We start from the raw sequence: 20141 nt of genomic DNA on the forward strand, positions 1-20141 counted from the left end.
ATGGTGACTGCAGCCATGAAATTAAAAGACATTTGCTCCTTGGAAGAAAAGCTATGACCAACCTAAACAACATATTAAAAAACAGAGAGATTACCTTGCCGACAAAGTGCTTCTAGTCAAAGCTATGGTTTTTCCAGTAGTCATGTATGGATGTGACAGTTGGACCATTAAGAAGGCTGGGCGCCAAAGAATTGATGCTTTTGAACTGTGGTGTTGGAGAAGACTCTCGAGAGTCCCTTGGACTGCAAGGAGATCCAACCAGTCCATCCTGAAGGAAATCAGTCCTGAATATTCATTGGAAGAACTGATGCTGAAGCTGAAACTCCAATCCTTTGGCCAGCTGATGTGAAGAATTGACTTCTTGGAAAAGACCCAGATGCTGGGCAAGATCGAAGGCTGGAGGAGAAGGGGATGACAGGATGAGATGGTTGGATGGCATCACTGACTTGATGGACATGGGTTTGACCAGGCTCTGGGAGTTGATAATGGACAGGGAAGCCTGGCATGCTGCAGTCCATGGGGTCGCAGAGAGTCACACATGACTGACCAAGTGAATTAAACTGAACTGATTAATAATCTTTTAGACAGAAGAGGAAAGAATATATGAGCATTTTCTTATTTTTATACAAGAAACACAAAAGGATAAACTAGAAACTGAAGAAATTTGGTTACTTTGGGAGTGGTGAAAATAAGTGAACCTTTTTTGAGACTTGTATGTTTGAGTTTTGAGACATGTTAATTTTGTACCTTTTTTAAAAATAAAATCAACAAGGATGTGATTGGGTAAAACAAAAAAGCAAATGAACCTAACTGTATTTCATATTGATAATACAGGAAAAATTAACAGATTACAAATATAGTACTCTGTTCTCAGTGGTATATATTTTAAGGATAAACATTTCAGTCATTATATTGGTGTGGTAATTTTGTGAGTTTTTACTGTTAAGGGAATAAAAATATGGAATGGGGAAAGAGAAGAACTCCATGGTTAAAGAGGTAACAATATGAACTAATGATTTAAATATATATATATATATTTTAGCATTTATTAACTTTGCCTACTATAAAATTCTAGAAGCAGTGACACTACAGTAGCAATCACCACACTTACTCCAGTCCCTACCACAAGTAGGCTTCCTTGCTAGCTCAGTTGGCTAAGAGTCCACCTGCAAGACAGGAGACCCCGGTTTGGTCCTGGGTCAGGAAGATCCACTGGAGAAGAAACAGGCTACCCAGTCCAATATTCTTGGACTTCCCTTGTGGTTTAGCTGGTAAAGAATCTGCCTGCAATGTGGGAGACCTGGGTTTGATCCCTGGGTTGGGAAGATCCCCTGGAGAAGGGAAGGGCTACCCACTCCAGTATTCTGGCCTGGAGAATTCCATGGACTGTATAGTCTCAAAGAGTCAGGCACAACTAAACGACTTTCACTTTTACCACAAATAGCAAAAATAGGACATTTGGTTGATTCCAAGTCAGGAACAGGAAAAATAGAAAGCGGACAAGGAACATTTTTATATGCTAAAAAAAAGGAAGTCCTCAAGATACATCGAAAGTATATAATGACCAATATGAAGGGCTTTCCACTGGCCAGATTTGGAATCATTTGTGCATTAAAGTGAGTAATGAAGTCCTAGATAACATATTAGATAATAAGAAACAATCTATGTTCCTTTTTCATTGTGATAAAAAGAAACAAAACCAAAAAAGATGCGGGGGTCACAGAAGAGAACGCATTTCTTTTTTTCCTTTTTTCTTTATTTTTTTAAAGAATGCTACAGAAAAATAAGAGAATGGATCAGATCAGATCAGTTGCTCAGTCGTGTCTGACTCTTTGCGACCCCATGAATCGCAGCACGCCAGGCCTCCCTGTCCATCACCAACTCCCGGAGTTCACCCAGACTCACATCCATCAAGTCAGTGATGCCATCCAGCCATCTCATCCTCTGTCGTCCCCTTCTCCTCTTGCCCCCAATCCCTCCCAGCATCAGAGTCTTTTCCAATGAGTCAACTCTTCGCATGACATGGCCAAAGTACTGGAGTTTCAGCTTTAGCATCATTCCTTCCAAAGTAATCCCAGATTCCAAAGAAATCTGATCTCCTTCAGAATGGACTGGTTGGGTCGCCTTGCAGTCCAAGGGACTCTCAAGAGTCTTCTCCAACACCACAGTTCAAAAGCCACAGCTGGGTATTGTTTTTGCTTTGGCTCCATCCCTTCATTCTTTCTGGAGTTATTTCTCCACTGATCTCCAGTAGCATATTGGGCACCTACTGACCTGGGGAGTTTCTCTTTCAGTATCCTATCATTTTGCCTTTTCATACTGTTCATGGGGTTCTCAAGGCAAGAATGCTGAAGTGGTTTGCCATTCCCTTCTCCAGTGGACCACATTCTGTCAGATCTCTCCACCATGACCCGCCCATCTTGGGTTGCCCCATGGGCATGGCGTAGTTTCATTGAGTTAGACAAGGCTGTGGTCCTAGTGTGATTAGATTGACTAGTTTTCTGTGAGTATGGTTTCAGTATAGTGGACTTTAAAAAATTACTGGTTTGTAACCACTAGTATACCAGTTGCTTCTGGCAGAGATTACCAATTGATACAAAAACCATTAAGCAAATACAAGATTGTTGGGGAAGAGAATAATTATCAATACATTAAAATATTACTCCATAGATTACTAATTACAAAGGAGAAAATATAACTCTACAATGGAAATATTTGTTGGATAACCACCTTAAAGCTAATGATCAACATTACTAATGCTGGGATGAACTGGTATGATACATTAAGGAGGCATACCATCTGTGTACTCTTCCTGTCAAAAATGATTAACCTGAACTGAAATCTTAATGGAGCTAATCCAAACTTTAGGACAATATTACAAGATAAATAGCATCTTAAGGTTTTTTTTTTTTTTTTCTTTCTTCTTTTTTTAAAAAGAAAAACAAACAGGAAAAAAACTAGGGAGACATGACAGTCAAATACAATATGGAACCTTAGATTGCAGCCTGAGGTTGGGGAAGAAAAGGTGTAAAGGAGATAAGGGGGAGAGTTGGGGACAATATTGTTTGTGTTAATTTTTTTGAAAGGGATGATGGCATTATAGTTACGTTTCATAATGTTGTTGTTGTTTATTACTCAATTAGAGTTAAAGCTTCGTGGTATCTACAGGTTTCAGATCCTTCACCCATAAATAACTTGTGTGTGTGAGTTTATATGTAAATCAAATGAAACAAAATGTCAGTAGTTGAATCTATAGAGGTAAAATTTTGTGGAAGTACACTGTATTCTTCATTCAACTTTTCTAAAGATTGAAATTTTTTAAAATAACTGTGGAAGAATAAAAGGCAAGGGCCAGAACTGTACACTGTCAGTGTACAACTGTCAGTAGTGCTGTAAGACTTCCCCTCCCTTCTTAGCTTTCATTATATCATTTTCTGATCTAATATGATATTTGTCATTAAGTGATATCAATGTATGTTAGAGCTCTTCATGTTATATAAAGTGCTATATCACTGTTAATTGTTGTTAATACATATCAAACATAGAAGGGAAATGGAGATGGAGAAAGAGAAGATAACAGAAACCATCATCCTGGCCTTTAAAATTTTTGTTGAATTAGTGACCAACATTTTCCACATTGACAGTCTCATAATTGAGACAACCTACACAGATATTCTTAGATTGATCCTAAGAGCAGCTCTCTCTCTTGGTAAGTAATAGCATTATATGTTACCTATCAGTGTAGAAGAATACTTAACAAAGGAGTGAATACAAGGAAGCTGGAATCAGTTGGTTCTGGTGATTCACATGTCTCCCATATGTAAAATATACTCACCCCTGACCAAGACTTCCAGAAGTCTTACTATAGTATCATCTCAAAAATCATGCTCTTGTTATCTAATTTAGTTTAGATACAAATGAAGTTCCTTGGGTGTAGTTCCTTTGGTATAGTTTCTCTTGATCTGTAGCCCTTTAAAAGTGAAAAGACAAATTACTTGCCCATACACACCCAACATACAGTGTTAGGACAGGCATAGGATAACCTCTGTAAACAAACCTGTTTGAAATGGGGAAATTGGGTGCACACAGGGATCACTGTTCCATAGCAATTCTGAAATCCAGCTGGGCAAATGTTGGAAGTTATTTGATTAGATCTTAAGAAATAATTCTTTATGGCTCATGAATCTACCCTTTAGGCACAAAGTTCCACACTAATTTACCCTTTTTTCCTATTTTTCTTTTTTTTTTTAATTCAGATATAATTTGCATTCTATAAAATTTACTTTTTAAAGTGTAAAATTCAGTGGTTTTTAATATACTCATTCACAAAGTTTTGTGACCATTACCACTATCTGTAGGATATAGTCTTCATCCTTAAAAAACCCATTTTTAGATTAGCACTCATTCCTCATCATTCTCCTACTCTTCTCCAGGCTCTGGCAATCACTAACAAATCTCTATCTCTAGATTTGCCTGTTTTAAACATTTCATATAAATGCAGTTGTACTATGCACAACCTTCATTTAGCATGCTTTTGAGGTTCATTATTCTGGTACATATCAGTTCTTTGTTTCTTTTTATGAATGAATAGTACTCTATTGTATAAATATACTACATTTATATACTCACCAGTTGATGTTCATTTGGGTTGTTTCTACTTTGTGGTGGTTATGAATAATGCTGCTGTGAACATTCATACACATTTTTGACTGAATGTGTTTTCAGTTTTCTTGGTTATATACTTGGGGGTGGAATTTGCTGGGTCATATGATAATCCTTTGTTTACATTTTTTAATGTGTTATCAAGGGCTTCCCTCGTAGCTCAGTTGGTTAAGAATCTGCCTGAAACACAGGAAACCTGGGTTCAAACCCTGGGTCAGGAAGATCCCCTTCCTGACCAGGAGAAGTCGGCTCTCCAGGAAACCAGGAGAAGGAAATAGCAACCCACTCCAGTATTCTTGCCTGGAAAATCCCATGGACAGAGGACCTGGTGGGCTATAGTCCACAGGATCACAACACAACTTAGTGACTAAACCACCACCACCATTGTGTTATCAAAGTGTATTTTCCAAAAGACTGCACCATTTTGCATTCCCACCTGTGGTGTATGAGGACTCAAATTTCTTCACATCCTCAGTTGTTCTTGTTATCTGCATTTATAATATAATTCTCCTTCTAGGTGTGAAGTAATATCTCATTCTGGTTTTGATTTGCATTTCTTTAAAGACTAATGTGCTTTAGGGAAATGCATCTTGTCATGTGCTTACTGGTCATTAGTAATATCTTATTTGGAGAAATGCCTGCTCAAATCATTTTCTCCTTAATTGGGCATTTGTTTCTTTATTGTTGGGTTATAAAAGTTCTTTATATACTTGGAAAGTAGACCCTTATCAGACATGTGATTTGTAAATATTTACTCCTGTTCTGTGGACTGTATTCACTTATTGATAATTTCCTTTGAAGTACAAACATTTTAAATAATAATCAAGTTGTTTATATCTGTTTCATTGCTTGTGTTTTAGTGTCAGATCTAAGGAATCACTGATTTGATCTAAGGTCTTTATACTTATGTTTATAAGTAAATTTATACTTATGTTTTCTTTCAGATTTTTATAGTTTTAGGTCCTGTGCTTAGATCATTAATCCGTTTTGGGGTTAATTATTCTATATGGTATGAGGTAGAGGTCCAGCTTCATTATTTTGCATATAAATATCCAGTTGTCCTAAGCAAAACTTATTGAAAAGACAATTATTTTCTTCCTTGAATTTTCTTGGTACTCTTAACAAAAATAGATTAAGATATGTGTTCTTCGCATGAGTGCTGAGACTATTGTCTATTTTGTTCATTTTGAATTCCTGGAAAATACCTTAGTTCCTGGCATATAATAAGTTCTAAGGGATTTTGTTGAATGAATTATTGTTGTAGATCTCCTTCGGTTCTTTTAGGAAAATAGCTTCGATGAAGGCAAGCCTGGGAGGAAGGAATGAAGGGAGGGAAAAAAATTTTTTTAATAAATTAAGGGTTTATCTTGGGGCTCAGTTCTGCTCTATTGATCTATATGTCTATCCTTATGCCATTAACACCTACGCTTGGTTATTACACTTTTTAATAAGTTTTGATATGAGGAATTGCTAGTCTTCCAATTTATTTCTTTTTCAAGGTTGTTTTGGCTATTCTGGATTCCTTTCATTTCGATATGCATTTTAGAATCAGCTTGTCATTTTCTACAAAAATGCCAGCTAGGGCTCTGATAGAGATTGTGTTAAATCTGTTGATCAATTTGGGGAATATTATCATGTTAACAGTATTAAATCTTCCAGTTCATGAACACAGGACGTATTTCTGTTTATTTAGGTTCTCTTTATGCTTTGTCAGACTTATTTTTCTTCTTTGTAATATGTTGTAAATGAAATTATTTTCCTAATTATTTCATTTTGGAATTGCTTAGTGCCATTGTATAGAAGTAAAATCGATTTTTGTATATTGACATGGCATTCTGTGACCTTGCTGAACTTAATTGGTTCTAAAATTTTGTGTGTGTGGATTCTGTAGAAATTCCTATATACAACATTGCATTATCTATAAAGAGAGTTTTACTTCTAATTTTTCAATCCAAATGGCCTTTACCTCCTTTTCTTGCCTAATTGCACTGGCTAGAACCTCCAGTACATGTTGAATAGAAATGGTGAGAGCATATGTCCTTTTCTTGTTCTGATAGTTTTGGGCAAACTTTCACTCTTTCACCATTAAATATGATGTTATTGTAGATTTTTCATAGATGCCCTTTCTTAGATTGAGGTAATTTCCTTCTATTCCTAGTTTGTTCAGTGTTTTTATCATGGAAAGGTTATAAAGTGCTTTTCTACATCTGTGGAGATTATTAATGTGGCTTTTGTCCTTTGTTAATATGTTATATTACATTGCTTGACTGGTTTTTATATGTTAAACTAACCTTGCATCTTGGGGATAAATCCCACTTGGTATTGATGTATAATCCTTTTTATTGTGTCTTGCTAGTTTCTGTTTGATAGGAGAGTTGACCCTCAAACATGTGGTAGATAGAGTCTGACCCTTTGTACAACCAAAAATTCATGTATAACTTACTGTCAGCCCTCTGAATTTGTAGTTCCACATCCACTAAGATTCAACCAACCACAAATTGTGTAGTACTGTAGTATCTGCTGTTGAAAAAAAATCCACGTATACGGATTCTTGACCAGCTGAGCTACGAGGAAAGCCCCAACAACAACATAGCTCAAAACCATGTTGCTTCAGGGTCAACTGGATTTTTTGTCTATTCATAATGGATAGTTTTCATTTGATTTGGTAGTTTTCTTTTTGTGTGGTTTCTTTGTCTGGTTTTGCTATCAGGCTAACACTGCCCTCATAGGATGGGTTGGGAAGTGTTCCTTCCTCATCTCTTTTTTTGGAGTTTGTGAAGGATTAGTTTTAATTCTTCTTTAAATGTCTAATAGAATTCACCAGTAAATCTATCTGTTCCTGGGCTTTTCTTTGTGACAAGAGTTTTGCTACTAATTCAGTCTCTTTACTTGTATGTCTGTTCAAGTTTTTTATTACTTCTTGAGTGAGTTTGATAGTTTTTGTCTTTCTAGGAATTTGGCCTTTTCATATAGGATATCTAATTTGTTGATATGTAGCTTTTTTTTCTGTAGTATTTCTTTATTACTTTTTTGTGTTTCTTTAATGTTAATGGTGATATCTCTTTCTTCATTTCTAATTTTACAAATTTAAATCTTTATTTTTTTTCTTGGTCAATTTTTTTTAATCTTTTCAAAGAATCAATTTTTGGTTTTATTGATCTTCTCTTTATCTTACCTTGTCTTGCCTTTCCCTTCTCCTATTTAATATTTTCTGCTCTAACTTTTAATTTATTTCTTCCTCTATTCTTGCTTTGGGTTTAATTTTCAAATCATTTTCTCTTAAGGAGGGCTAGGTTGAGTTGAATTTTTTAATATCTATGTTTATTGCCTTAAGTTGCTCTCTAATCACTGTTTTAGCTTCATCACATACCTTTTGGTATATTGTTTTCCTTTTCAGTCATTTGGGAGTTGATTGGTGTTGAGCATCTTTTTCCATGTTCGGTCATTCTGCTGTTTGCAGGATACTTCAGTTCCTCTCCTTGTGAGCCTCCTCAGTGCCACAATTTTCTCCAGAGTGAGTGATGAGAGAGCAAGAGGGCAGAATAGAAGGGGGTGATAGTGAACATCAGTGTTCAGAGTATCCAGGATAGACGCCATATTCTCTTATAACCTAATCTTGGAAGTGACGTACACTTTTGCAGTATGTTATTTTAATCTCACATTTCACCCTTCATGCAATGTGGAAGGGACTATGCAACACTGGAGACCAGGAGGTGAAGTGGGAATCATTAAGAACCATCTTGAAACTGGCCACCACAAAGAACTTGCTAAATTCTTGAATTTGTTAAATTTGAAAAATAAAGAGATAGGGCAAAAATAAATTATTTCTGTCTTCTTAGGGGCATACCATTTCCATGTGGCAACATATTTTCTCTTCTAGCCCAGTGTTTATTAGTTGCCTAACTTTTGAAACCATTTGAGTGTATATCCCTGACCAAGATCTTTAGTTAATTCATTTTTTTGTAATTATGACCACTTGTGCAAGAAATCTAGAAGGCTCACTAACTAATTAGCAACTGAGCAGCATTTTCTTTATCTCTTTATCTTTTTAAATCGTATTTGGTTTTTTGCTGTTTGCCAAGGCTTTTGGTTTTACACATAGATGTATTCCTAATATAAACAAGCAAAAACTGAGTAGATGAATAACTGAGCTCTAAACTCAACTGTTGCCTGGAAAATCCTGTGGACGGAGGAGCCTGGTAGGCTGCAGTCCATGAGGTCGCTAAGAGTCGGACACGACTGAGTGACTTCACTTTGACTTTTCACCCTCCTGCATTGGAGAAGGAAATGGCAACCCACTACAGTGTTCTTGCCTGGAGAATCCCAGGGACCGTGGAGCCTGATGGGCTGCCGTCTATGGGGTCACACAGAGTCGGACACAACTGAAGCGACTTTGCAAACTCAACTCTAAAGTGTAGCTCTAGTCATATGATATGAATGTGATCATATTTCTGTCCCTTTTTTATAAATTTAATCATTTTGAATTTATAAAGTGGCATTAGCCAGTAAATTACAGGTCAGTTAACCGAAATACATAGAAGTAAATCCAGTATCTCCTTTTAACACATAATGCAAAGCGAGATTAGGTTTGGAAAAATGACGGAGAAACAGTTTGCGGAAAACCTTCAAGGATTCCTGAAGGAAGTCATCAAGAAATAGTATTAATTAGGAATCCTTCTGTGTAACATAGAAATCTCTTGCTTTGATATTAATCACTTTAGTTAGGTTACATATGCTAATACTGTCTATTCTGGATCAGAATATATCACATGGGCTTAGAAATTATGTCCTTTGTATTTTCCAAGCTAATTAATAATGTATGTATTAACCTAGTTAATATTTCTACTTAGTTGACATTTTATGATTTAAATAATATATAACTGCTCAGCCTGAATCTTCTTGTTTCTCTTGTTATGTTCACTACAATCTAAGATAGCAGTGTAGTTAATGTCAGTTATTAAAATGCCAAGTATAAGAACTCAGTATTTTATCTACAATCTCATACAATCTTAAAATATCCTGTGAGCAAGCCCTATTATGATTTCCAAAGTTCTGTTATTTCCATTTTATGAACAGAGAAACTAAAATATGGAGGGGTGTTTAACTAACCTAAATTTATAAAGATGGCTAAGATTTCAATCTGTCAGTCTTTTTTCATTAAAATTTTGTTGATGTACAATATTATTTTAGTTTCAGGTATACTATGGGATGATTTGACATACATGATGTAATGATCACCACAATAAATTTAGTAACAGTCTGTCCCCATACAAAGTTATTTCAATACCATGGGCCATACACCTTGTATTACATATTCTCACTTACATGTGGAACCTAAGAAACAAAACAAAGTGAAACAGATTCATAGTTACAGAGAACAAACAAGTGGTTGCCAGAGGAGAGAGGGGTGTTGGGGGATGAATAAGTGAAGAGGGGGAAATTAAGAGGTACAAACCTCCAGTTTTAAAATAAATATGCCATGGGGATATAATATATACAACTGACCCTTGAACAAAATGGGAGTTCAGAGCATTGACCCTCTGCATGGTCAAAACTCTTAACTTTATAGTGGGCCCTTCATATTTGGGCTTCCACATCTACAGATTGAACCAACTATGGATTGTGTAGTACTGTAGTGTATATTTATTGGAAAAAAAATTCATGTCTATGTGCACTTCTACAGTTCAAACTCATGTTGTTTAAGGGTCAAGTGTATAGGCAAGTCTTTCTTTTTAGTACCCTAGAACAACTAGTGCCTCTCTTCCCTACTCGGTTCTAAACAAAGAATAAATATGAGAATTAAATATTAGTTTTTTTATAAGCCCATAATCCCGCCTCAGATGTTTTTTTCAGAATTCAAAATTGTTTTAAAAGAGCTAATATTAAGGAGATGTTTATTGTGCAACATCTCTGCTGCTGCTGCTAAGTTGCTTCAGTTGTGTCCAACATCTCTAGCAGATCCAAAAAAGCACCCTGTGATCAAATATATTGATACTTCTGCAAGACCATAAACAGATTGATGTCAGTTTAGATCGCATTTTGCTAATCAGATATGATGGTGATCAAGGTGGAGGTAGTTTGTTGCCTTTCCTCACCTTTATAAAAATAGTTGCTGGTTGGAGGATTTGCCTTCAGATCTCTTAGGCACTCCAACTAAGACGACATAAGCCTTCAATCTCAGACAGCTCAGAATCAAGGCAGGTCTGTTCACACAACACTGATTTGTCTGGGTAAGAGTTGAGGTGGTAATGAGCAGAAAATTAATATCTCTAGAAGTAGGCCCACTTCCGAAGAGGAAGTACAGAGACTCACCAGATAAAGCTTAGTCATCCTTCCCATTTCACCAGTCATTCTACCTCTGAAGGAGCAGGGTAAATAAAAGGATTGGGGTGAAACCAGTAGTATGTCTTTGGAAAAACCACCACTACCACCCAATATCAGTACTCTTTTTTACTTATTATATACTGTGTTTATAAATTTATTTATTCCATACTTCTTACTATAAAATAATTTAGTTGTTTTTACCTCTTGTCCAGGTTTCAAGCAGAAATGTATATGACTACTTACCTTTATTTTGGTTATAGCTGACCAACATGTTTTGGGATCAAGGACTGATTAAGACTCTCAATAATGGTATTACTGTTTCTATAGGGGAATCTTAGTGGATGCGTGCTGAAATATTTAGGAGTGAAATGCCATAATTTTGCAATTTACTTTACAGTAGTTCTACAAACCAGAAAGTAAAAAGAATGTGAATATGGCAGCATACTGACAATTCTTGAATCTTGGTTGAGGCTCTCTGTGTCATTGTAGTGTTAATTTTTTCTTTATGACTGAAATGTCTTGATATGAAAAGTTGAGAAAGAAAAAATCCTTGATGACATTCAGGCTCTACATATTTGACAGGATTAATGGTAATAAACAGTTAACAGAGTTTAGACGTTTTCTTTAATAGTTAATGTGTGTACCTACTCTACTATATTAAAATTTGCTTGATTACTTATATATACAATTTATGTTCACATACTAAGTTTTAATATCTTTTACAATTCATTTGAATTAAAACTGAAAATAAGCTGTCTCGTTTTATGTCTAGTTCTTTATATTTTAATTTGGGGCCAAAAATGTTTATTTTGAAGAAATAATTAAATAGCCAAGTTTGGGGTTAATATATTCTCATAATACTAATTAAATCTACAAGGTTTTTGTTGCTAAGTTACAGTAACCATTCGCAATTATGGACTTCCTCTGAGACTTCTGAAATCATTAATTTGTAGTTAAGATAAATTTAAACATTGGTATTTTGTATTCTCTTTTTAATTCTTACTGTATTTATTTCTTCCCTAGATCTTCCTCAGAACTGTGATCCTAACATTCCCCTAGTTGCTCAGGAATTAATGAAAAAGATGATACGTCAGTTTGCAATTGAGTATATTTCAAAAAGTGGTAAAATTCAAGAGAATAGAAATGGTTCAATTGGACCAAGTCTGATATGTAAAAGTATCCAAATGAATCAAGCAGAAAACTCCCTTCAGGAAGAGCAGGAAGGCCCCTTAGACCTCACTGTGAATCGAATGCAAGAACAAAATACTCAGCAAGGTAAGATTTGTGTGTGTGTATGTGATGTATGATTTTAATATTCTTAAGTATATATATATGTATATTTATAACCATATATTCACAGAGAAATTTAAAAGTAATATTACTTGAAATTAGTCTGTAACATTGACTAGAGAGAAGTGCTAAATTAAAACTTTTGTATTACATTTGACTTTTGTTTATAAAAGGAGAAGTGAAAGTTTCTCTACCCTCTTTTCACAATAAAGTGTATGGTGAGAGAATCCTAACAAGCAACCTAAAAGGAAAGTATACAAATAAAAAGATGTATATGATAAAAATGAATTTTTGTAATGTACACCTGAGAACATTCATTAAGCACTTTTGTTCTTCAGTTTTTCACACTTAGGTCAAAAATTTAAAACTGATGGATAATAGTCAATTGTTTATGATGTCACTAGGGAAAGAGAAAAGTTAATACCTTAATAAACATAATGTAAATAATTATATAGAGAGACACATTTTTCAAAAGCATGAATGACGAAACTGTGCTGATCTTATCTGATCATTATTTAAAGGAAGAATTGTGATTCTCAGAGGAAAAGAAGGAAGAGCCTTAAAGTGCTTGTTCAGTTCAGTTCAGTCGCTCAGTGGAGGATGCCAAATAAGTGTTTGCCTAGAGAAGAGAGAACAAATAGCTTTTGTTAATACAAATTAGGGATAGTGTTGTCAGGCCTCAAAACCAGAAAAATGTTAGCATTAAGTTTGATTGCAGAAGGCAATGTGGTGTTTGAGGCTCTAGAGAAGAGTGCATTACTCAGTATTTAAAGACGATCATCTTTTCAGTGTGTAAAACAGATTAAAATTGAGAGAGGCTGAAATATGGAAATATTTTTCTTTTTGCTTCCTTAATTTTAGGTTTTATAAAATTGAGAGAGGCTGAAATATGGAAATATTTTTCTTTTTGCTTTCTTAATTTTAGGTTTTATGAGTTTATTTATGTAGAAAGATTTGAAAAATTTGAGATAATAAGACAGGTTGGTTATAAGACAGAGAAAGAAATGTTGAAGATGATTTTAATAGAAGGCTTAAGGGCAAAATATATCAATACATTGAATTTTGAAAGTTAGAAAGTATGGGAATTTTAGTATCGCCGCTTATTTTGTTACATTTCAATGATTCACCTCTTAAATCTTTCTCCTTTGTGGGAAGCAGTTCAGTGTTATAAACAGACTTAAACATAGGCTTTGGTATCTGTGACAGACTTGTGGTTGAAATCCCTGCTCTGCTACTTAAATTACACGAAGTGTTAACTTTCTGTCAGTTTTAATTTCCTCACTTGTTACTTGGCAATAATATAACAAACTCATTGGGGCAATATGAAAGTTAAATATAAAATAACCACCTCATAAAAGATACTCAAACATTAGTCCTTCCATACTCTATTTCTTGTTCCATACTACCACAGAAGAGAAGCCTTCGAAGTCTCTAAAATTTTTATCGTTATTCCACTATGTAAGACTGAACTTTCTCTGAATGATCCAATGAGCAGAATTAGGATCACTACCTAGAGATTAGGTGGAAATAGATTTTAGAACCATATAAGAAAGAATATTTCTAAGGATCAGACTTTTTTTTTTAAAGAGGAACGAGAAAAATGATTCCCTGCTTGCCTTATCATTAGAGGCATTCAGAAGCATCACCTGATTGGTTGGAATAGATGACATTTTAAAAGTAAATTTCTAGTTCTTATATTCTGTGATTCTGTGAATTCAAGTGATAAGGCATGTCCAAGTATATATAGAAAATAGTTACTACATTAATGTGAACTTTTTTGATATTGTAATTATTTGAACATTCTGAGGTTGAAAGGATTAATGATGGATATAAATGTGTAAATAGTCTTCTTGATTATAATTTTGAAGGATGATTTGTGATATGAGATTTCAGTGTTATTACTTGAGGACAAAATCATATAGTTTAATGTGGCTTATAGAGTAGAGAGCAAGGGAGAGAATAGTAGCAGGTGAGACTAAAAAAATATAAGATTATGAGAAAAACATATAGGAAATATTAAGGATTTTGACTTTTCTTACAACCATGGAAAGCTGCTATGTTTCTTTAAGCAGAGAGTAGTAAAATTAGATCCTCTTTTATAAAACTATTCTGCTGTGGTAGAAATTGGTAAGCTCTAACTTTGCCTACTTGCATACCAGTTTTTTTTAATAGAGCACATAACCTCTGATGCTTTTGTGTGTGCATGCACATGTGTGTGTGTATGTATACACACCAGTACTTTATATGTACTAATATTTTCACAAATTAATATTTTTTTAAGGTTGAAATAAAGATATTATAAACCATTTTCAAATGTCTTGCTAATCATGGCAACTTCACCCTCAGTGTCACACAGTGTAGACTTTAAAGTGTTTCATTAGTAATAATACAAGGTATAAATCCTTACTTCATATAGTTTCTTAAGACCTAAAAAAATGTTTGGACTGACTTCACTGTCCATACCTTATGATATAATTAATAAAATGGTCATATTAGTAGTAGCAGGATTAGTTCTGCCTTTGTGTATTTTTTGCTAGTACTTACTTTTTTTACATTATTCTTACTCTGTTATTTTGCAACAATACACATTTAAGTCATTTGCTCATTTTGTCAGTTATTTTATTCAAATTAGATGCTGTAATCTGTAATTCCAACAATAATGTGGCCATAAATAATGTGGATAATTTGTGGATTGTCTGACCTGTACATCTGTAAAATTACTATCTCAAATGGTGTTATAGGAAACTTAAAGCAATAGATAATTCTTATCTTTTAAAGACTATTTTAAAAAAAGAAGAGAGAAATATTACTGTCATCTTGAGTCATCAAAATGAAGTACAGATAACAAAAGAAAGAAAAAATGCCAACTAGTCTTATTTACAAATGTAGGTGCAAAAATTCTAAACATTAGCAAATTGAATATGCTGCTGCTGCTAAGTCGCTTCAGTCGTGTCCAACTCTGTGCGACCCCATAGACGGCAGCCTACCAGGCTCCACCATCCCTGGGATTCTCCAGGCAAGAACACTGGAGTGGGTTGCCATTTCCTTCTCCAATGCATGAAAGTGAAAAGTGAAAGTGAAGTCGCTCAGTCGTGTCCAACTCCTAGCTACCCCATGGACTGCAGCCCACCAGGCTCCTCCATCCATGGGATTTTCCAGGCAAGCAAATTGAACATAGTGAAGTATAAAAACATTATAAATAATGACTAGGGAAGCACAAATAATTCTGCATTTGAAACATTTTTTGTTTCCCACATTACAAAAAAATGAGAGAACTATATCATCCTAATAAATAAAAAAAATATTTACAAAATCTGACATTTATTATAAAAATTGCTTATACCACCAAGAATAGATGAGCATATCTCCTGCCAGGGACGTCATAATGAAATGATTTAAAGTAACAGACATGACAAAAATGCATACTATCACCAATTTTCAACATTTTATGCGTGGTCTTGACTCATGTAATGTGAAGAGAAAAAAAGAAATAAGCAATAATAAGTAATAGGTTATAAGGAAAGAATGAGCAGAATTGTGGTTGCTTATAAACAGTATAATTGTATATATAGAAAATATGAAAGAATATCTATGTAAAGTTTTCAAACTGGTGAAAAAGTTTAGAAAATGTACTATTCACAAGATTAGTATGTATTATAATATCCAATTAGAAAATCCAACTTTTAAAAAATCTCTTTTACAGTAGCAACAAAAGCAGGAAAAACATTAAAACACCTAAGAATGAAACTAATAAACTATGAACTTACGGAGAACATTATAAAAATTTTATTGAAGTATATAAAAGAAGACTCCCAAAATAAGTAATTCTATTTTAAATGAATGGGAAGACTCTATAAAAGATAGCGGTTCATCTTTAATATACTTAAAAATTGAGCTTCAGGTCTTCCCTGGTGGCTCAGTGGTAAAAAATCTACCTGCCAGTGCTAGACATGCAAGTTCAATTCCTGGTCTGGGAAGATCCCACATGCTGAGGAGCAACTAAGCCCGTGTGCTACAACTATTGAGTCTGTGGTCTAGAGCCTGGGACCACAACTATTGAGCCCATGCGCCACAACTACTGAAGCTCATGTGCCCTAGAGCTGTGCTCTACAACAAGAGAAGCCACCACAATGAGAAGCCTGCTCACTGCAATGAAGATAGCTCCCACTTGCTGCAACTAGAGAAAAGCCAACATGAAGCAACAAAGACCTAGCACAGCCAAAAATAAATAAATAAATTTTTTTTTTTTAATTCAGCATCAGTCCATTTAAAATTCTGATAGGGTTTATTGTGGAAAATGACTTTCCAATCATAAAATTTATGTGTAAAACTTAAAAGAGCCAAGAATTACCAAGACAATGTGGTAAGGGACTTCTCTAAAACATATCAAGACTTAGCAAAATAATTCAAACAAGGTCCTGTAGCCCTTATACAAATCACTGGGACCAATTAGCAAGCCCAGAAATTCTCCAAACATTAGTGGAATCTTGGTACAAGAGCAAGAGATGTCATTAAACAGTTCCAAAGCAATTGGTTATGTGCATGGAGAGTGGGGGGGAAATGGATCCCTACCTTATATCACTCACAAAAGTAATTTCATTTGGGTTAAAGGGCTAAATGTTAAAAGCAAAACTAAAAGAAAAAATAAAAGATTATATCTTAATGAACTTAAAATAAGGAAGAATTTCCTAAGATGCAGAAATAACAATCCATAAAAGAATTGTGTAAATTTGACTGCACTAAAATGTAAAACTTAAGTATTATAAAAGTCATTATGCTGTTGCATCAGTTCAACAGTCGCTTCAATTGTGTCTGACTCTGTGCGGCCCCATAGACGGCAGCCCACCAGGCTCCCCCGTCCCTGGGATTCTCCAGGCAAGATCACTCCAACGCATGAAAGTGAAAAGTGAAAGTGAAGTCGCTCAGTCGTGTCTGACCCTTAGCAACCCCATGGACTGCAGCCCACCAGGCTCCTCCGTCCATGGGATTTTCCAGGCTAGAGTACTGGAGTTGGTTTCCATTGCCTTCTCCAGTAAAAGTCGTTATGAATAGTGAAAATTCAAATCTCCAATTTGGGGACAGTATTTACAACTGATGTAACTAACAACCATTCAATTAAACAAACCTATAGCCAATGAGGAAAACATGACACCATAGAAAAATAGACAAAAGTGGTTATCAGAAGATAACAGAATAGCCAAATAAAGTAAAAGATGCACAAAAGAATATCCTGCTCATCTTTCAATGGTAATTCAATCTCTGACTGACAATAAGTACTTGCAAAAAATATTTGACAGCTCCATCAGTTAAGCTCATATCTTTGAAATATCCACCCTTCATTTCGCATTTTTTTCCATCTGCAATAGCATTTTGCTCAATAGTTCTATAAATACTTGTAGAAATCATTGTATCTCTGAGACTTCTCTTTTCTATGCTAACCTTCAGGGTGTTGGGTTTTCTTTTCCATCTGCAGCAATATGACAGAATTTATTCCTTTTGCTTTTTATTAGTGCTGCAAATATTTGTTGAAACTATTTTGTCTGTCTAAACCTCTCAAGCAAATCTTTATAGGTTCTCTAATTGTTCTTCATAAATCAGTTTTCGTACTTTTCATTTTCCTTGTCTTCTCTTTGAAAAACCCTAGACTGACTTAAAATATTGTTACCATGAGAGAAACATTCCTATTTACCTCTTCCATGTACTTTCTAACCAAGTATTCAAATATTAGAGATTTTTTTTGTGCATTTTCATTTCTACAGATTTTTATAAATACTTTGAGCCTCAGAAACTGGGACAAAGTAAGTTATGGATTTTTTTTTTTCCTGGAGCAGTAAATTTAAAAACGGATAAAAAATAACATTAGCATAACCAAAAAAATTTTTTTTCTACTCTAATCTGGACCCAAAGTAAAAGCTTCTTTGAATCCCAAAGTAAAGGAGGAAATTTGAAACTTACGAACCTTTATCATTATCGTGACAACCTTGAAGAATTTACCAGTTCTATGTATATACAAAACAAGATCAAATGTGGGCAGAGATGAACCAGCAGTGCTTTGTTGCCCTTGTTGGTGTTGTTTTCTACCTTGAGGCTTGAGTGAATATTCTGGTAGAATTTTCAATATAGTAAATTTCTCACTTCATTGCAATTATTTCTGTGTATATATCCCCACTTCTGGAGCAGGAATCTGTCTATTCGCTTCTGCATCCCCAGTGTGTGTAAATGACGTACTGGATTTACCAGACTAAAAATCTTCACTATTTTCAAATACTATTGACAGATAAACTAAGAATTGTTCCTTGTTCATTGGATTTATGATATTTTAACAGTGAAATTTCTTACTTTAAACTTATTGGATGGAAATTATCCTGCAGTATCTTTAAACAACATATGGAACTTAGTGTCATGATGAACATTAATTATTGCAGTAACCTATAATGACTGGACATTTTTCAAATTATTTTCCCTACAGCTAACTGCCAACAGATTAAGATAAAAAAAATATAAAGAAGTTATTTCTCATTGCTGTTAGTAAGCTAAACTTTGGAAATATCTCCTAGTTAAATAATATTTTTGTAATAAATTATAAATGAGAGTATAAACTAGGCTTCAAGTGAACATTTGGGAGATTGCATTGAATGAGATATATAAATTTCAGTGATATGTTTAATTGTCATTAAGTGTCCTTTGTTAGTGGTGCTGCCACCTCCTCTAATCTGGTTTCTTGGCCGAGATTAAGGTAGGTGACATTGTCAAATGAGATGTTAAATTATAATTAAAAGGGCAATGTATCATTTTATGATACTATATTTTAAATTACTCTGTTTATAAATGAAGTCTGTTGTTACTCTGTTAGGAAAATACTGAATAGTTTCTAAGTTCCATTCAGAAGATATTTCTGTATGTACTAATGAATGCAATAAAATATCCATCTTGTTTTTCTGTAATAAACTTTTGTTTTCCAAGGCTAAAGACATGGAAGAAAATGTTATGTTCCATGCTTGAGAAGATACCATATTTCAGTAAACCTGAAGAATAAACATTTCTAGATGATCCATGTCCCTTCTGATCTCACCTTCTCTGACTCTAGGGATATAGGAAACAGGTGATATTTAAAAATTCTGAATCAAGTCTTACCACTCATTTGTTTAAAACTCTTTAATGGCTTTGAATTGTTCATAGGTCTAAAATCCTAAACTCACCAAGATCCAGACCCTGCCTACCTGTTCACTCTCACCTTGCACCTTTCTTTAGTCTTCATATTGAAATTCTCTGTTTTCTTGAATGTCACATACTCTAACCTCAAAACATTTGTACATACTCTTGCCTCTCAGTAGAAGCCACTCCCTACTTCCATCAATTTTTTCTAAATAAACCTTGGTTTTTCTTCAGGCTCCTTTAAACATAACTTCTGTAAGAAAAACTTTCTCTATTCCTCCTAAATTGGATGCACACAGACATACACATGCATTCTTATTAATTATCACCAAAATTGAGGTTGGGTAATTGATGCTTTTGAACTGTGGTGTTGGAGAAGACTCTTGAGAGTCCCTTGGACTTACAAGGAGATCCAACCATTCCATTCGAAAGATCAGTCCTGGGTGTTCATTGGAAGGACTGATGCTGAAGCTGAAACTCCAATACTTTGGCCACCTCATGCGAAGAGTTGACTCATTGGAAAAGACTCTGATGCTGGGAGGGATTGGGGGCAGAAGGAGGAGACAACAGAGGATGAGATGGCTGGATGGCATCACCGACTTAATGGACATGAATGAGTTTGAGTGAACTCCGGGAGTTGGTGATGGACAGGGAGGACTGGTATGCTGCGATTCATGGGGTCGCAAAGAGGCGGACACAACTGAGCAACT

General features: G+C 34.8%; 1 protein-coding gene across 14 annotated transcripts in view; it reads left to right on the forward strand.

Annotated features, from left to right (window-relative positions):
• LCORL (ligand dependent nuclear receptor corepressor like) overlaps positions 1-20141 on the forward strand; it is a 175206-nt gene that overhangs the window by 105678 nt on the left and 49387 nt on the right. For all 14 annotated transcript variants that reach the window (XM_044946046.1, XM_006063947.3, XM_044946055.1 and 11 more), the window contains one exon: positions 12010-12261. In XM_044946046.1, the coding sequence (XP_044801981.1) occupies positions 12010-12261 (252 nt within the window). The remainder of the gene's footprint in view (positions 1-12009; positions 12262-20141) is intronic.

The sequence above is a fragment of the Bubalus bubalis genome, chromosome 7, assembly GCF_019923935.1.
Source record: "Bubalus bubalis isolate 160015118507 breed Murrah chromosome 7, NDDB_SH_1, whole genome shotgun sequence".
In the NCBI taxonomy this organism is placed as follows: Eukaryota; Metazoa; Chordata; class Mammalia; order Artiodactyla; family Bovidae; genus Bubalus; species Bubalus bubalis.